The sequence below is a fragment of the Mirounga angustirostris genome, unplaced genomic scaffold, assembly GCF_029215605.1.
Source record: "Mirounga angustirostris isolate CCGP_5_RB_7025 unplaced genomic scaffold, mMirAng1.0.hap1 SCAF_8, whole genome shotgun sequence".
Classification (NCBI taxonomy): Eukaryota; Metazoa; Chordata; class Mammalia; order Carnivora; family Phocidae; genus Mirounga; species Mirounga angustirostris.
In genome coordinates, this window is record NW_026991716.1 from 119,426,544 (window position 1) to 119,438,798 (window position 12,255).

The window sequence follows — 12,255 nt, forward strand, 5'->3', positions numbered from 1 at the left end:
CATGCTAACCACCTCCCTCAAATGAACTCTTCTCTCACGCCTGGCCTTTTTCCAATGTGTTTCCCATGCATCCCTTCTTTTAATTTTGCACGTGTCTGTGTGTTGGTTTTGTTCCGCAGTGACCAGCAGCAGCTGCAGCTCCTGTACTTGGAATGCGTCCTGTCCATGCTCAACAGCTCCTCCTCCTCCATGCACCTGCACAGAGGCTTCACAGACCTGATCTGGTGAGCGCCCCCCCACAGCGACCCGATGCTTCCCCCCCTGCCCATGGCATCTATGCCCGACCGGTCACCTCATCTGTGTGCGAATGCTTTAGCGAGAAAGTCGGGAAATTGCTTCGCTCACATACACTGGCTCAAAATACAGAGAGAAGCTTGTGACGATCTTAACAAAATAGGACTCCAAGGGCCTCTGGTGTTTGTTGACACCATAGGCCCATGGGACTCGGGAACGAGGAGAGTATTTTCCAGGTTTCTAGTTTATCCTAAAAGCATACAAAGGCACAGAAAGTTGCACAGGGGGGCAAGAGCTGTTGAATGTTATTCTTAGCCCTTCCCTGGTACATTCTCCATCTCAACCTGAAGACTCGTCTCTTAATTATAGCCAGGGAGTCCCACAGGTGACAGGGCCCGCAAGCAGCCAGCTAGCTGCTCTGGGTTCCTGGGCTTTTCCACAGGGACGAAGTCGAATGGTATGTGGCAGTATATATGTCAGAATTTTAAATGAACTTCTCACATTAGAAGTAGAAAGAATTTTGTTATTTATCATAAAATGAAACTTTCTAACTAAGCCATTTAGCATTTTGAGTCAGTTCCTTTACATAAGATGGTTTCTTAATACTTCTCTTAGTATTTTTATTTAGCTAATTCTGCCTTGAGCTATGAGAAAAAGCATTCTGTTCATATACCTAGAAGTAATGGAGAGACATGGAAAATGGGGGCAGGATGTCGCCAAAAAGAGGAGCAGGAAAGAACCCAACTCTTATTAGTCATTGCTGTGGCATCTGGTATTTACCCGCAGGATTGTATTCACATTTTATCCTTTTGCCTTGTTAGCCAAACATAGTTTTCCTCCTGTGTCTTCCCAGGAAAAACCTGTGCCCTGCCCTCATCGTGATCCTGGGGAATCCAATTCATGATAAAAGCATCACCTCTGCTCACAGTAGCAGCGCTGCTTCTGGCATCGAGTCAGACTCTGCATCTCCAGGAGTTTCTGACCACGGCCGGGGGTCGGGCTGCTCATCCACCGCGCCAGCCCTGAGCGGGCCGGTGGCTCGGACCATTTATTACATCGCGGCTGAGCTGGTCCGGCTGGTAGGGTCGGTGGACTCCATGAAGCCCGTGCTCCAGTCCCTCTATCACCGTGTGCTGCTTTATCCCCCACCCCAGCACCGGGTGGAAGCCATCAAAATAATGAAAGAGGTAGGGAGGCATGAAGAATGCCGCGTGCTTGCCAGGAGGTGGGGGGCAGTATCTGAACCCAGTGTCTTGCCTACAGGAAGCACTCGGAAAATGTTTGCCAACCGCCTGCTAACACTTACTTGTTACCACTTGGTATCCAGTAATCGGCAGTATCTTCAGGGCATGTGTTGGGAGCCTGGGTGAGGACGGGTTGATCGGTGCTCACTGATGCAAAGTCATTGATAATATAAGCGGCAGGCATCTGACTGAGCCCCAGGCTGACTTCATTCTGCTCCCTTAGGTACTGTTTGTGCAGATATATGTGTTTATTCCCCTTTGCCAAAATTGGATTTCAAAATAATTTTGTACTCAGGTTGTACGGTATCCCCCCCACCAAAAAAAAAAAATCATTACTAATCTCTGACTAGTAAAGGGAATCCCTTTGCCCCATTCCTACTTAGGCCTCATATCCCAAACATCATGACTCCTGCGAGAAGGTAAAGTTGTCCAGCTTATAACAGGCATTCCAGTGTGCTCTTTCATGGTTTTGAGGAGGTACTCCAAATAAGAATTTCTCTGCTTTCTTTCAAATAACCAGAAAGAAAAGTGATCAACATTTTTGTATTTGTGAACTTGTTCATTGCCTTTGTTTTTGGTGCCTATGCCCAAACAACAACAAACCCAGTGTAACAAAATTCCTTTGTTGCTATTCATCAGTTTCTTAAACGCTTAATTTGAAATGCCTCTTGATGTTGTTCTAAAAAGATTTGACTCTAATGAACAATGGAAAATTCTGACTCAACATTTCTAGAAATGAAGGAATGATCCAGATTCAATTGCTGGTTAAGAAAATCTATGAGCACACAATAATAATCTTTTTTTTTCTTACCTTCTATATGCCCAGCACTTCACATATATTATCTTTAATATTCTTAATATCTCTTTGATGTTGTATATCAACTTTTACTAGTGAAGAATGTTATTTCTTTTCTCCATCACAGATTCAGGCAATGAGAACACAGGGTCAGCTTTAATAACTGGTCACTCCTAGGCTGGTGAACCCAATATAGCTTTGGAGGCAAGTGAGACTAGACTAGTTTGTCACCACTCAGACAGCAGTGGCCCTCCCTTGGGGACCTGGCCCTACCCTTGTTAAGTGTATAACCAGGGACTCAGGATGGGCTTTCTCTGAACAGGCAGATCTTCAAGGGGAAGAAAGAGGAAGAGACTGGCTACACATGCCCAGCTCCTTCTGAATCCACCGGTCAGATCAGACTCCCCCTCCATCAGAAGGAAAGCAGAGAAAGAGAGGAGAGAGATCCAGAATTTTATTCCACTGGATGTTCCTCCCCATAGAGATATGATGCCAGGAAAAAGGAATTTTCCCTCCCACAAAGAAACTAAGGTTCCAAAGGGTCAAATGATTTGCCTAAGGTCACAGAGAAAGAGAAAGGGTATACAGCCTGGTCCATCTGACCCAAAACCCATCACCTTTCCTACAACACACTTGTTACCATACTTGACTTTGATATTGCAATGCAGATGAATCTAGGAACCCCTTTCCATGCTGGCTCATCTGCCCCTTCATGAGCCTGAGTTGAAGAGTCAGGGTTTGGATCCTCTCTCTGCCAGTCCCCAACGAGGCTGTAGTAGCTAACTCATTTAACTCTGAACTTACAATTTTTTTTTATCTCTAAATGGTAGTAATATTCCAAAGGTTCAAAATGCAATAAGGTTTGTATAAATACCCTCTAAGTATAAAGGGCTAGACAAATACTTGGCATGCTTATTGCTATCCTAAGGAAAAGAAGAACTATGTGCAGGCTGAAAAGAGCTGGTCCTCATGACCTCCTGCCTCGAGTAGTACACCAGTTCTCGCTCAGCAGCTTGTCTGCCACCTGCCTGTTTTCCTTTCGTCTTTCTGAATTTAGGCTCATAGATCACCACTGTTAACAGTTTTTTTCAGGCTCTAATGGCTCCTGTTGCATCTCTCATCAAGTCTGAATTACTCTGCCCAGTTTCTAGATCCTTCTGTCATCATTCTTATTTCCCATCATTTCCTAGGATCCCTCATTCCATCTGACTGGCCCTGCTCGGCTCGGCTCCCCCTTGCCTGCCTCTATCCACAGGCCATTCCCCTTAGCAGAGTCGAGCAGTGATTCCAATATGCCAGGCGCAGCTGGCTCTTCATGTTAGTTTATTTACCAGCTCTCTTAGGAAGAGAATACCATGCCCAGTTTCCAGATGGGGAAGCTGAGGCCCCACGGGAAGTTACTTGCCCAAAGTCCTTGTGGGTAGCAGGGCTACCGCGTGAGCCCAGACGTTGTAAGGACAGCTGCCTCTGCTGTCAAAAGCCTCCTCCTTTACAGCTTCCTTAAAAATATGAAATTCTCTAAATTCCATCATTTAGCAATTAATTATATGTCCCATCCCACTGACGGTTTCACAGACCGACTTGGTACAGACTTCCTGTCCCCTCAAGTCTGTGTCTTTATTCATTGCTCTTGTGTGGCCCCCCCATCCCCAGTATCTAACCCTGCAGTGCTTGCATCAGAATAAGTGCTCAGTGAATTCTGACTGAATGACAGGTGGACCTGAAGACAGAATATCTGCGAAGAGGGTGTTTTGTGAGCAGTGGCCACCTTTCTTTCCCACCCACTCAGACTTGACCGGCCCTGGGCTTGTGGCCGCCCATGGCAGATCCACTTGCCACCGAATGCTAAGTAAATACATCGCATACGGGGCACATAGGCATCTACATGTATTTTCAATAAGAATTTCATTTACCACCACGCAGGAAATTTGGTATGTTTTCCCCCTTCTCATAGATTGGTCCAGCTTCCCTGGATGATTTCACAGGGCAAGGCTGGAGTTAGACATCAGCACGTGAGTAGCAGGTCCAGGCAGTGCTGCCCCGTGGAGTGCAGCCGACGGATGGGGGCCAGGTTACTCCAGTCACTATGACAACCGATCATTTGGGAAGGTTGGTAACCTGGAGACCAACATGCGCCATCTATGCACAGAAGGAAAACCACTGGGCACCCAGGATGTTTGTTTAGCCTTTTGGAGTTTGTGTCCCTGTTCTCTTTGTGATTTGTCACTGCCCCATAGGCACTGTGTGCCTGTTCAGCAAAGACAGGACATTTTGTTTTTCAAACGACAATTCTCTTTTCTGTTTCCGCTTTCCCAGAAAATGAACAGTAATCAAAAGTTCACCTTGCTTCCTTTACTCTCTCCCATGGTTTGGCTTCAGAAGGAGTTCCCTAATATTTTTTTTTAAAGATTTTATTTATTTATATGACAGGGAGAGAGAGAGAGCATGCACAAGAGCAGGGGGAGGGAGAAGCAGACTCCCCGCTGAGCAGGGACTGGGATCATGACCTGGGCTGAAGGCAGACGCTTAACTGGCTGAGCCACCCAGGCACCCAGGAGTTCCCTAATCTTTATCAGACTATGACACCCCAGCCCCTGACAGCACATCCCTCAGTCCCACTGAAAGAAGCTGAGATTCAGCATGCCTTGCCTTTCTTCAAGTAGTTGTTAAGGGTTCTTCAGAAGCCTTAACTTCCAGATTTGGAAACAACTGAGAAATAAACCCAAGATCAATGTGGGAATTCAGATATGTCATCTAATTTATTACTGGTAAAGTTAGATTGGAGATTGTAATGAGATCCCAAGAGAAAGTGAGATTCCCCACAGCCGACCCTCTGAAATGCACCTACCCTTCTAGCAAGAGATGGGGCAGCTGGAGGCACTTAGGCTCAGCCACTTCACCTGGATTCAGGGCAGGCTGGTGGCAAGAGAGAGGGTGGGGAGAGGAGTGAGATGAGGGCGGGAGAGAGAGGAAAAGAGGGGGAGGGGAAGGGGAAGGCAGAGAGAGGAGAGAGGGAGACTTGACTCTTTCAATGTCAAAAAATACAATGTGGAGAGAAAAGTAGAAGCTTCATTGCTGTACCTCCAAGAGAGAAGTTCCCAATTTCTGGGGTATGAAAGAAATGTGGAAGGAGGGAGGGAAAGAAGAGTGCCCCTTAAGATATAACTTTTTCTAGTTAATATACCTTTTCCTGTGAGTATAAGTTACTTTGAAAATAATGGACATAGTGATAGGAAGTCTGTTCCAATACACTTAACGCAGTCTTTTCCTGAATTCATTAGCCTGAAATTGAAATTTTCTTTAAAGATTTCTACCACGTGGAAATAAAAATTAATTAGGACTGAGCAGTTATGAAAATTCTATACCTGAAAACTTGTAGGATGTAGCCAAAGCAGTACATAGAAGGGTATTTATAGCTTAAAATGATTATATTTTAAAAATTGGAAGCCTAAAATTAATATTCTAATTTTCCGAGTTAGGTAGCTAGGAAAAGAAGAGCAAATTAAATTCAAAGATAGTAAAAAAGAGGAAAAATAAGGATGAAAGCAGAAAGTAATGTGATAAAAAGCAAATATAGTAAATCAATAAAGTAAAAAGTACCAGGGCTCTGAAAAGACTAAGAAAGTTGAAAAACTCTTGGTAAAAACAATAAAAAAAATTCCAGAATAGGTAAAAACAAGTAAGTAGAAATAAGAATGAAAACACGCATGTAACTATAGATATTAGAAACATTAAAGAAATTAAAGAAGGTATTAAGGCTGCTGAGGCCATTAAATTTGAAAACTTAGATAAAATAGATAAATCCCTGGGAAATAATACAGCCTTTAACAAGCTGGCTCAGGAAGAAATGGAGAACCTACATAGTTCTAGAATCTTTTTTTTTTTTTTAAGATTTTATTTATTTATTCATGAGAGACAGAGAGAGAGAGGCAGAGGGAGAAGCAGGCTCCCAAGGAGCAGGGATCCCGATGTGGGACTCGATCCCAGGACCCTGGGATCATGACCTGAGCCGAAGGCAGACGCCTAACCATCTGAGCCACCCAGGCACCCCTTTAGTTCTAGAATCTTTAAAGAAATTGAATCAATAGTTAAAAATCTTTCCATTAAAAAAAAAAAAACAGGGCGCCTGGGTGGCTCAGTTGGTTAAGCGACTGCCTTCGGCTCAGGTCATGATCCTGGAGTCCCGGGATCGAGTCCCACATCGGGCTCCCTGCTCGGCGGGGAGTCTGCTTCTCCCTCTGACCCTCCCCCCTCTCATGCTCTCTCTCTCTCTCTATCTCATTCTCTCTCAAATAAATGAATAAAATCTTTAAAAAAAACAAAAACAAAAAACAACCCCACTGGCCCCATACAACATTAAAAAGAAGTTATACCAACATTTAATGAATGGATAATTCTAATAATATATGAACTTTTCCAGAGTATAGAAAGAGGCAATACTTCTCAACAGATGTTTTTTCAATTTTTAAAAATTATTTTAACTTTTGACCCCCTTCATTTTTTTTTTACCATCCTCCCATCCCTCACCTCTGGCAACCACCAATCCATTTTCTATAACTATGAGCTTGTTTTTTTGTTTGTTTCTTGTCTGTTTTTTTAAGATTCTACCTATAGGAGAGATCATATAGTATTTGTCTTTCTCTGTCTGACTTATTTCACTTAGCATAATACCCTCTAGATTCATCCATGTTGTCACAAATGGCAAGATTTCATTCTTTTTTATAGATGAGTAATATTCCCTTCTGTGTGTGTGTGTGTGTGCACATACCACATCTTCTTTATCTATTTATCCATTTATCCATTGAGAAGCACTTAGGTTGTTTCCATATTTTAGGTATTGTAAATAATGCTGCAATGAACATGGGGGTGCATGTATCTTTTTGACTTAGTGTTTTTTCTCTTCAGATAAATATCCAGAAGTGGAATTGATGGATCATATGGCAATCTATTTTTAATTTTTTGAGGAACCTCCATACTGTTTTCCATAGTGGCTGTGCCAATTTCCCATCAACTGTGCGAGATGGTCCTTTTTACTCCACACATCCTTGCCAACACTTGTTTTTTCTAGTCTTTTGATAATGGCTCTTCTAACAGGTGTGAGGTATATCTCATGTGGTTTTGATTTGCATTTCCTGGATGATTATTAATGAACATCTTTTCATGTGTCTGTTGGCCATCTATAAGTCTTCTTTGGAAAAATGTCTATTCAGGTCCTCTGCCCATTTTTAAAATCGGATTATTTGGTTTTGGGCGTTTTTATGGAGTTGTATGAGTTCTTTATGTATTTTGGATATTAATCCCTTACCAGTTACATGACACGCAAATACTTTCAGTAGGTGACCTTTTCATTTTGTCATCGGTTCCTTTGCTGTGCAGAATCTTTTTAGTTTGATGTAGTCCCACATGATTATTTTTGCTTTTGGTGTCAGATTAAAAGAATCCTTCCAAGACTCATTGTCAAGGAGCCTACTGCCTGTGTTTTCTTCTAGGAGTTTTATGGTCTCAGGTCTTACATTCAAGTCTTCAATCCATCTTGAGTTCATTTTTGTGTATGGTATAGGGGTCTGTTTCCATTCTTTTGCTTGTGGCTGTCCAGTTTTTCAAGCACCATTTGTTGAAGAGACTTTCCTTTCCCTAATGTATATTCTTGCCTCCGTTGTTGTAAATTAATTGACGTATACGTATAGGCTTATTTCTAGGATCTCTATTCTGTACTTTTTGATCTGTATGTCTGTATTTAGGTTAGTACCATGCTGTTTTAATTACTGTAGCTTTGTAATGTAATTTTAAATCAGGGAGTGTGATGCCTCCTGCTTTGTTCTTCTTTCTCAAGATTGAGTTGGCTACTACAGGTCTTTTGAGGTTTCATACAAATTTCAGGTTTGTTTGTGCTATTTCTGTGAAAAATACATTGAAAATTTGATAGAGACTGTGTTAAATCTGTAGATTGCTTTGGGTAGTATGGGCATTTTAACAATATTAATTCTCCCAGTCCATGATCCCAGAGTATCTTTCCACTTATTTGTGTCATCTTCAATTTCTTTTATTAATGTCTTGTAATTTTCAGTATTCCAGTCTTTCACCTCCTTGATTAAATTTATTCTTAGGCATTTTATTATTCTTTTTAAATGGTAGTTCATGTCTTTTATTAACCCATATATAATTACTTATCTTCTGGTTTGTTGAAGCAATAGGTCAGACATTTGCCACAGTAATGTCTGTCGAAGTGGCTAGCCATGAAAACTCCAGCACCACATTCATCTAAAGGACACTCCTGAAGAAGGAGACTGATTTTGCCATTCTAATCCACCTTATAGTATTTCAGAACGGCCAGTTTAACTGGCCTTTTCTCTTATGCCTATTCTTCTTGGGAGTAGTGTAAGACTTATTCTTCCTTCCTTCTTCTTAGCACCACCACCAAGTCTCAACACAAGATGAAGAGTGGACTCCTTTTGAATGTTGTAGATGGACAAAGTACGTTCATCTCCCAGTTGCTTGCCAGCAAAGATCAGTCTCTGCTGATCACGAGGAATTTCTTCCTTATCCTGAATCTTGACCTTTACATTTTCTGTTGTAGCCGAGGGTTCAACCTCAAGAGTGATAGTCTTCCTGGTAAGGGTTTTCACGAAAATCTGCATTTTGATGGTGGTTCCATGACAGATGGCGGACTGGAAAGGCATTTTATTATTTTTGATGCTTTGTAAATAGGATTATTTTCTTGATTTCTTTTTCTGATAGTTTATTTGTGTATAGAAATGCAACAGATTTTTGTATGTTGATTTTGTATCCTGCAACTTCACTGAATTCAGTTGTTCATTCTAACAGTTTTTTTATAAAGTCTGTAGGGTTTTCTATATATAATATCATGCCATCTGAGAATAGTGACAGTTTTACATCTTCCTTTCCAACTTGGATACCTTTTCTTTCTTTTCTTGCCTGATTGCTGTAACTAGGACTGACAATACTATATTGAATAAAAGCGGCAAGATTGACATCCTTGTCTTGTTCCTGATCTTAAAGGAAAAGCTTTTAGCTTTTTCCTGTTGAATATGATGCTAGCTGTGGGTTTGTAATATGTGGCCTTTATTATGTTGAGGTATGTTCCCTCTATGCCCACCTTTTTGAGAATTTTTATCATAAGTGATTGTGGAATTTCGTCAAAATACTTTTTCTGCGAGGTGCCTGGGTGGCTCAGTCATTAAGCGTCTGCCCTCAGCTCAGGTCATGATCCCAGGGTCCTGGGATCGAGCCCCACATCGGGCTCCTGGCTTGGCAGGAAGCCTGCTTCTCCCTCTCCCTCTGCCCCTGCTTGTGCTCCCTCTCTCACATGTGTGTCTCTCTCTCTGTCAAATAAATAAATAAAATCTTTAAAAAATATATTTTTCTGCATCTATTGAAATGATCTTTCCATTTTTTTCCTTCATTTTGTTATGTTGTCGTTAAATTTAGTTTGATCACATTTTGTTGAAGATTTTTGCATCTATGTTCATCAGGGATATTGGCTTATAATTTTCTTTTCTTGTGGTATCCTTGTCAGGTTTTGGTATCAGGGTAATGCTAGCCTTATGAGTTTGGAGAGTTCCCTCCTCTTCTGTTTTTTGGAAGAGTTTGAGAAGGATTGATATTAATTCTTCTTTGAATGTTTGATAGAATTCACTGGTGAAGCCATCTGGTCCTGGACTTTTGTTGTTGGTAGGTTTTTGATTACTGATTCAATCTCTTTACTAGTTATTGGTCAGTTTGGATATTCTTTTTCTTCATGATTCAGTCTTTGTAGGTCGAATATATCTAGAAATGTATTCATTTCTTCTAGGTTGTCCAATTTGTTGCCATATAATTGTTTATAGGATTCTCTTATGATCTTTTGTATTTCTGTGGTATCAGTTGTAACATCTCCTTCATTTCTGATTTTATTTATTTAAATCTTCTGGGTTTTTCTCTTGGTGAGTCTAGCCAAAGGTGTGTCAATTTTATCTTTCCCAAGAACCAACTCTTAGTTTCATTGATCTTTTCTATTATTTTTTAGTCTGTTTCATTTATTTCTGCTGTAATCTTTCTTACTTCTGCTAACTTTGGGCTTCACTTGTTCTTCTTTTTCTAGTTCCTTAAAGTATAATGTTAGATTATTTATTTGAGACTTTTCTTATTTTTTGAGGTAGGCATTTGCTGCTTTGAACTTTTCTCTTAAAACTGCTTTTGCTGCATCCCATAAATTTTGGGATGTTATACTTCCTTTTTTTTTGGTCTTAGGGTATTTTTTCATTTCTCTTTTGATTTCTTTTTTGACCCATTAGTTGTTTGGTAACATGTTGTTTAATCTCCACATATTTTTGAATTTTCCAGTTTTCTTCATGTAATTAATTTCTAGTTTCATGTCAGTGTGGTTAGAAAAGATGTTTGATATGATTTCAGTTATCTTAAATTTAAGATTTGTTTTGTGCCCTAACATATGATCTATCCTGGAGAATGTTCCATGTACACTTGATCAGTCCAGTTTTTGAAGCTAACCAGTTGTGATAGCAAAATGAGACAGAGTACAGGGAAGTTAAATTATAGGCCATTCTCAGTAAAGAACATAGATGTAAGTATTTTATAGTTCTGTGCTATAAAATTTTTTGAAATAATACCTCAAAGAATTTGCCTTGTCTAAGCCAGTCCTGAATTGGGGAGCTGGGAACCCAACTGGGGAGCTGGGAACCCCTCTATGACAAGAGGAATACTAGATCGGTTTTATTAAGATTTGTAGTTCCAAATAGTTGTGTTTTTTCCTTAGATTGTATCACTCACTTTCTCTAAAGTTCATGTTTATTTGAGCCCACAATTTTAAAACCTTGTGCTTTTTTATGATATTCACTATACTGTTATTTTTTCCCTCTTTTTCTTAAAGCTACTTGGGAGCCCACAGCGTCTCTGTGATTTGGCAGGACCCAGCTCCACTGAACCAGAATCTAGAAAAAGATCAATTTCAAAAAGAAAGTCTCATCTGGATCTTCTCAAACTGTATGCTGCATTCCCCTTTTCCATCTATTATTGCTTGGCAAAGACTGTTTCTCTGAATACATTTGACCTTGTTTTTTTGTTTGTTTGGGGTTTTTTTATTCTTATGTTAATCCCCATACATTACATCATTAGTTCTAGATGAAGTGTTCCATGATTCATTGTTTGTGCATAACACCCAGTGCTCCATGCAGAATGTGCCCTCCTCAATACCCACCACCAGGCTAACCCATCCTCCCACCCCCCTCCCCTCTAGAACCCTCAGTTTGTTTCTCAGAGTCCATCGTCTCTCATGGTTCGTCCACCCCTCCGATTTCCCCCACTTCATTCTTCCCCTCCCACTACCTTCTTCTTCTTTTTTTCTTAACATTTTTATGAATCTGCATTATGTGGAATTTTATTGTTTAATAATGTTCCCACAAGCCATATGAGAAATCTTATTTCAATGTATTATGATCATGTACTCCACATTTTCATATTGGCTTAAAGTGAACCCAGTGTGCAAAATGAAATGTACAATTATTCATTGGAGTTATTTTAGGGAAAAACTTTTTGAATCACAGTACTATGAGGTTCCTTTACATGTAGCCCCCTCCCCTTGAAAACTGAATATTATCTGATTTGTAATAGTGAATAATAATTCACATGCATGTGTTCAGAAACATGATTGTTTTACAGAGGATGTCCTCATTATCATATAGCCATTGTAACTACTTTCTTTTTGAAAAACTGAACCTAATACAAAAGTGAGCTTATTCAATGGCTGTCCTCTGTCCTTGTGGAGATTATAAATGCCCATCTGGAATTTTTGTGCGTGCCCAAATAAACCAGCCAACCGAGAGAGAATGTGATTCAAGGTGGGCCACTTTTCCTGGATGTTTTCCTCTCCCAGCCTGAGCATGTTTGCTTCATTTACCCCTTGGCCCAGACCATTGAATTCCGGGCAGAGCGGAGGATCCGTTTTGAATGCTGGGCTGTTCACCT

At 40.6% G+C, this 12,255-nt stretch overlaps 1 protein-coding gene and 1 pseudogene across 4 annotated transcripts in view; one reads left to right on the forward strand and one right to left on the reverse strand.

The window, feature by feature from the left end:
• ARFGEF3 (ARFGEF family member 3) overlaps positions 1-12,255 on the forward strand; it is a 174,088-nt gene that overhangs the window by 90,227 nt on the left and 71,606 nt on the right. For all 4 annotated transcript variants that reach the window (XM_045865618.3, XM_045865620.3, XM_045865619.3 and 1 more), the window contains 3 exons: positions 120-224; positions 1,088-1,421; positions 11,162-11,274. In XM_045865618.3, coding sequence (XP_045721574.1) covers positions 120-224; positions 1,088-1,421; positions 11,162-11,274 — 552 coding nt within the window. The remainder of the gene's footprint in view (positions 1-119; positions 225-1,087; positions 1,422-11,161; positions 11,275-12,255) is intronic.
• On the reverse strand, positions 8,438-8,912 carry LOC123836656 (ubiquitin-ribosomal protein eS31 fusion protein-like; annotated as a pseudogene).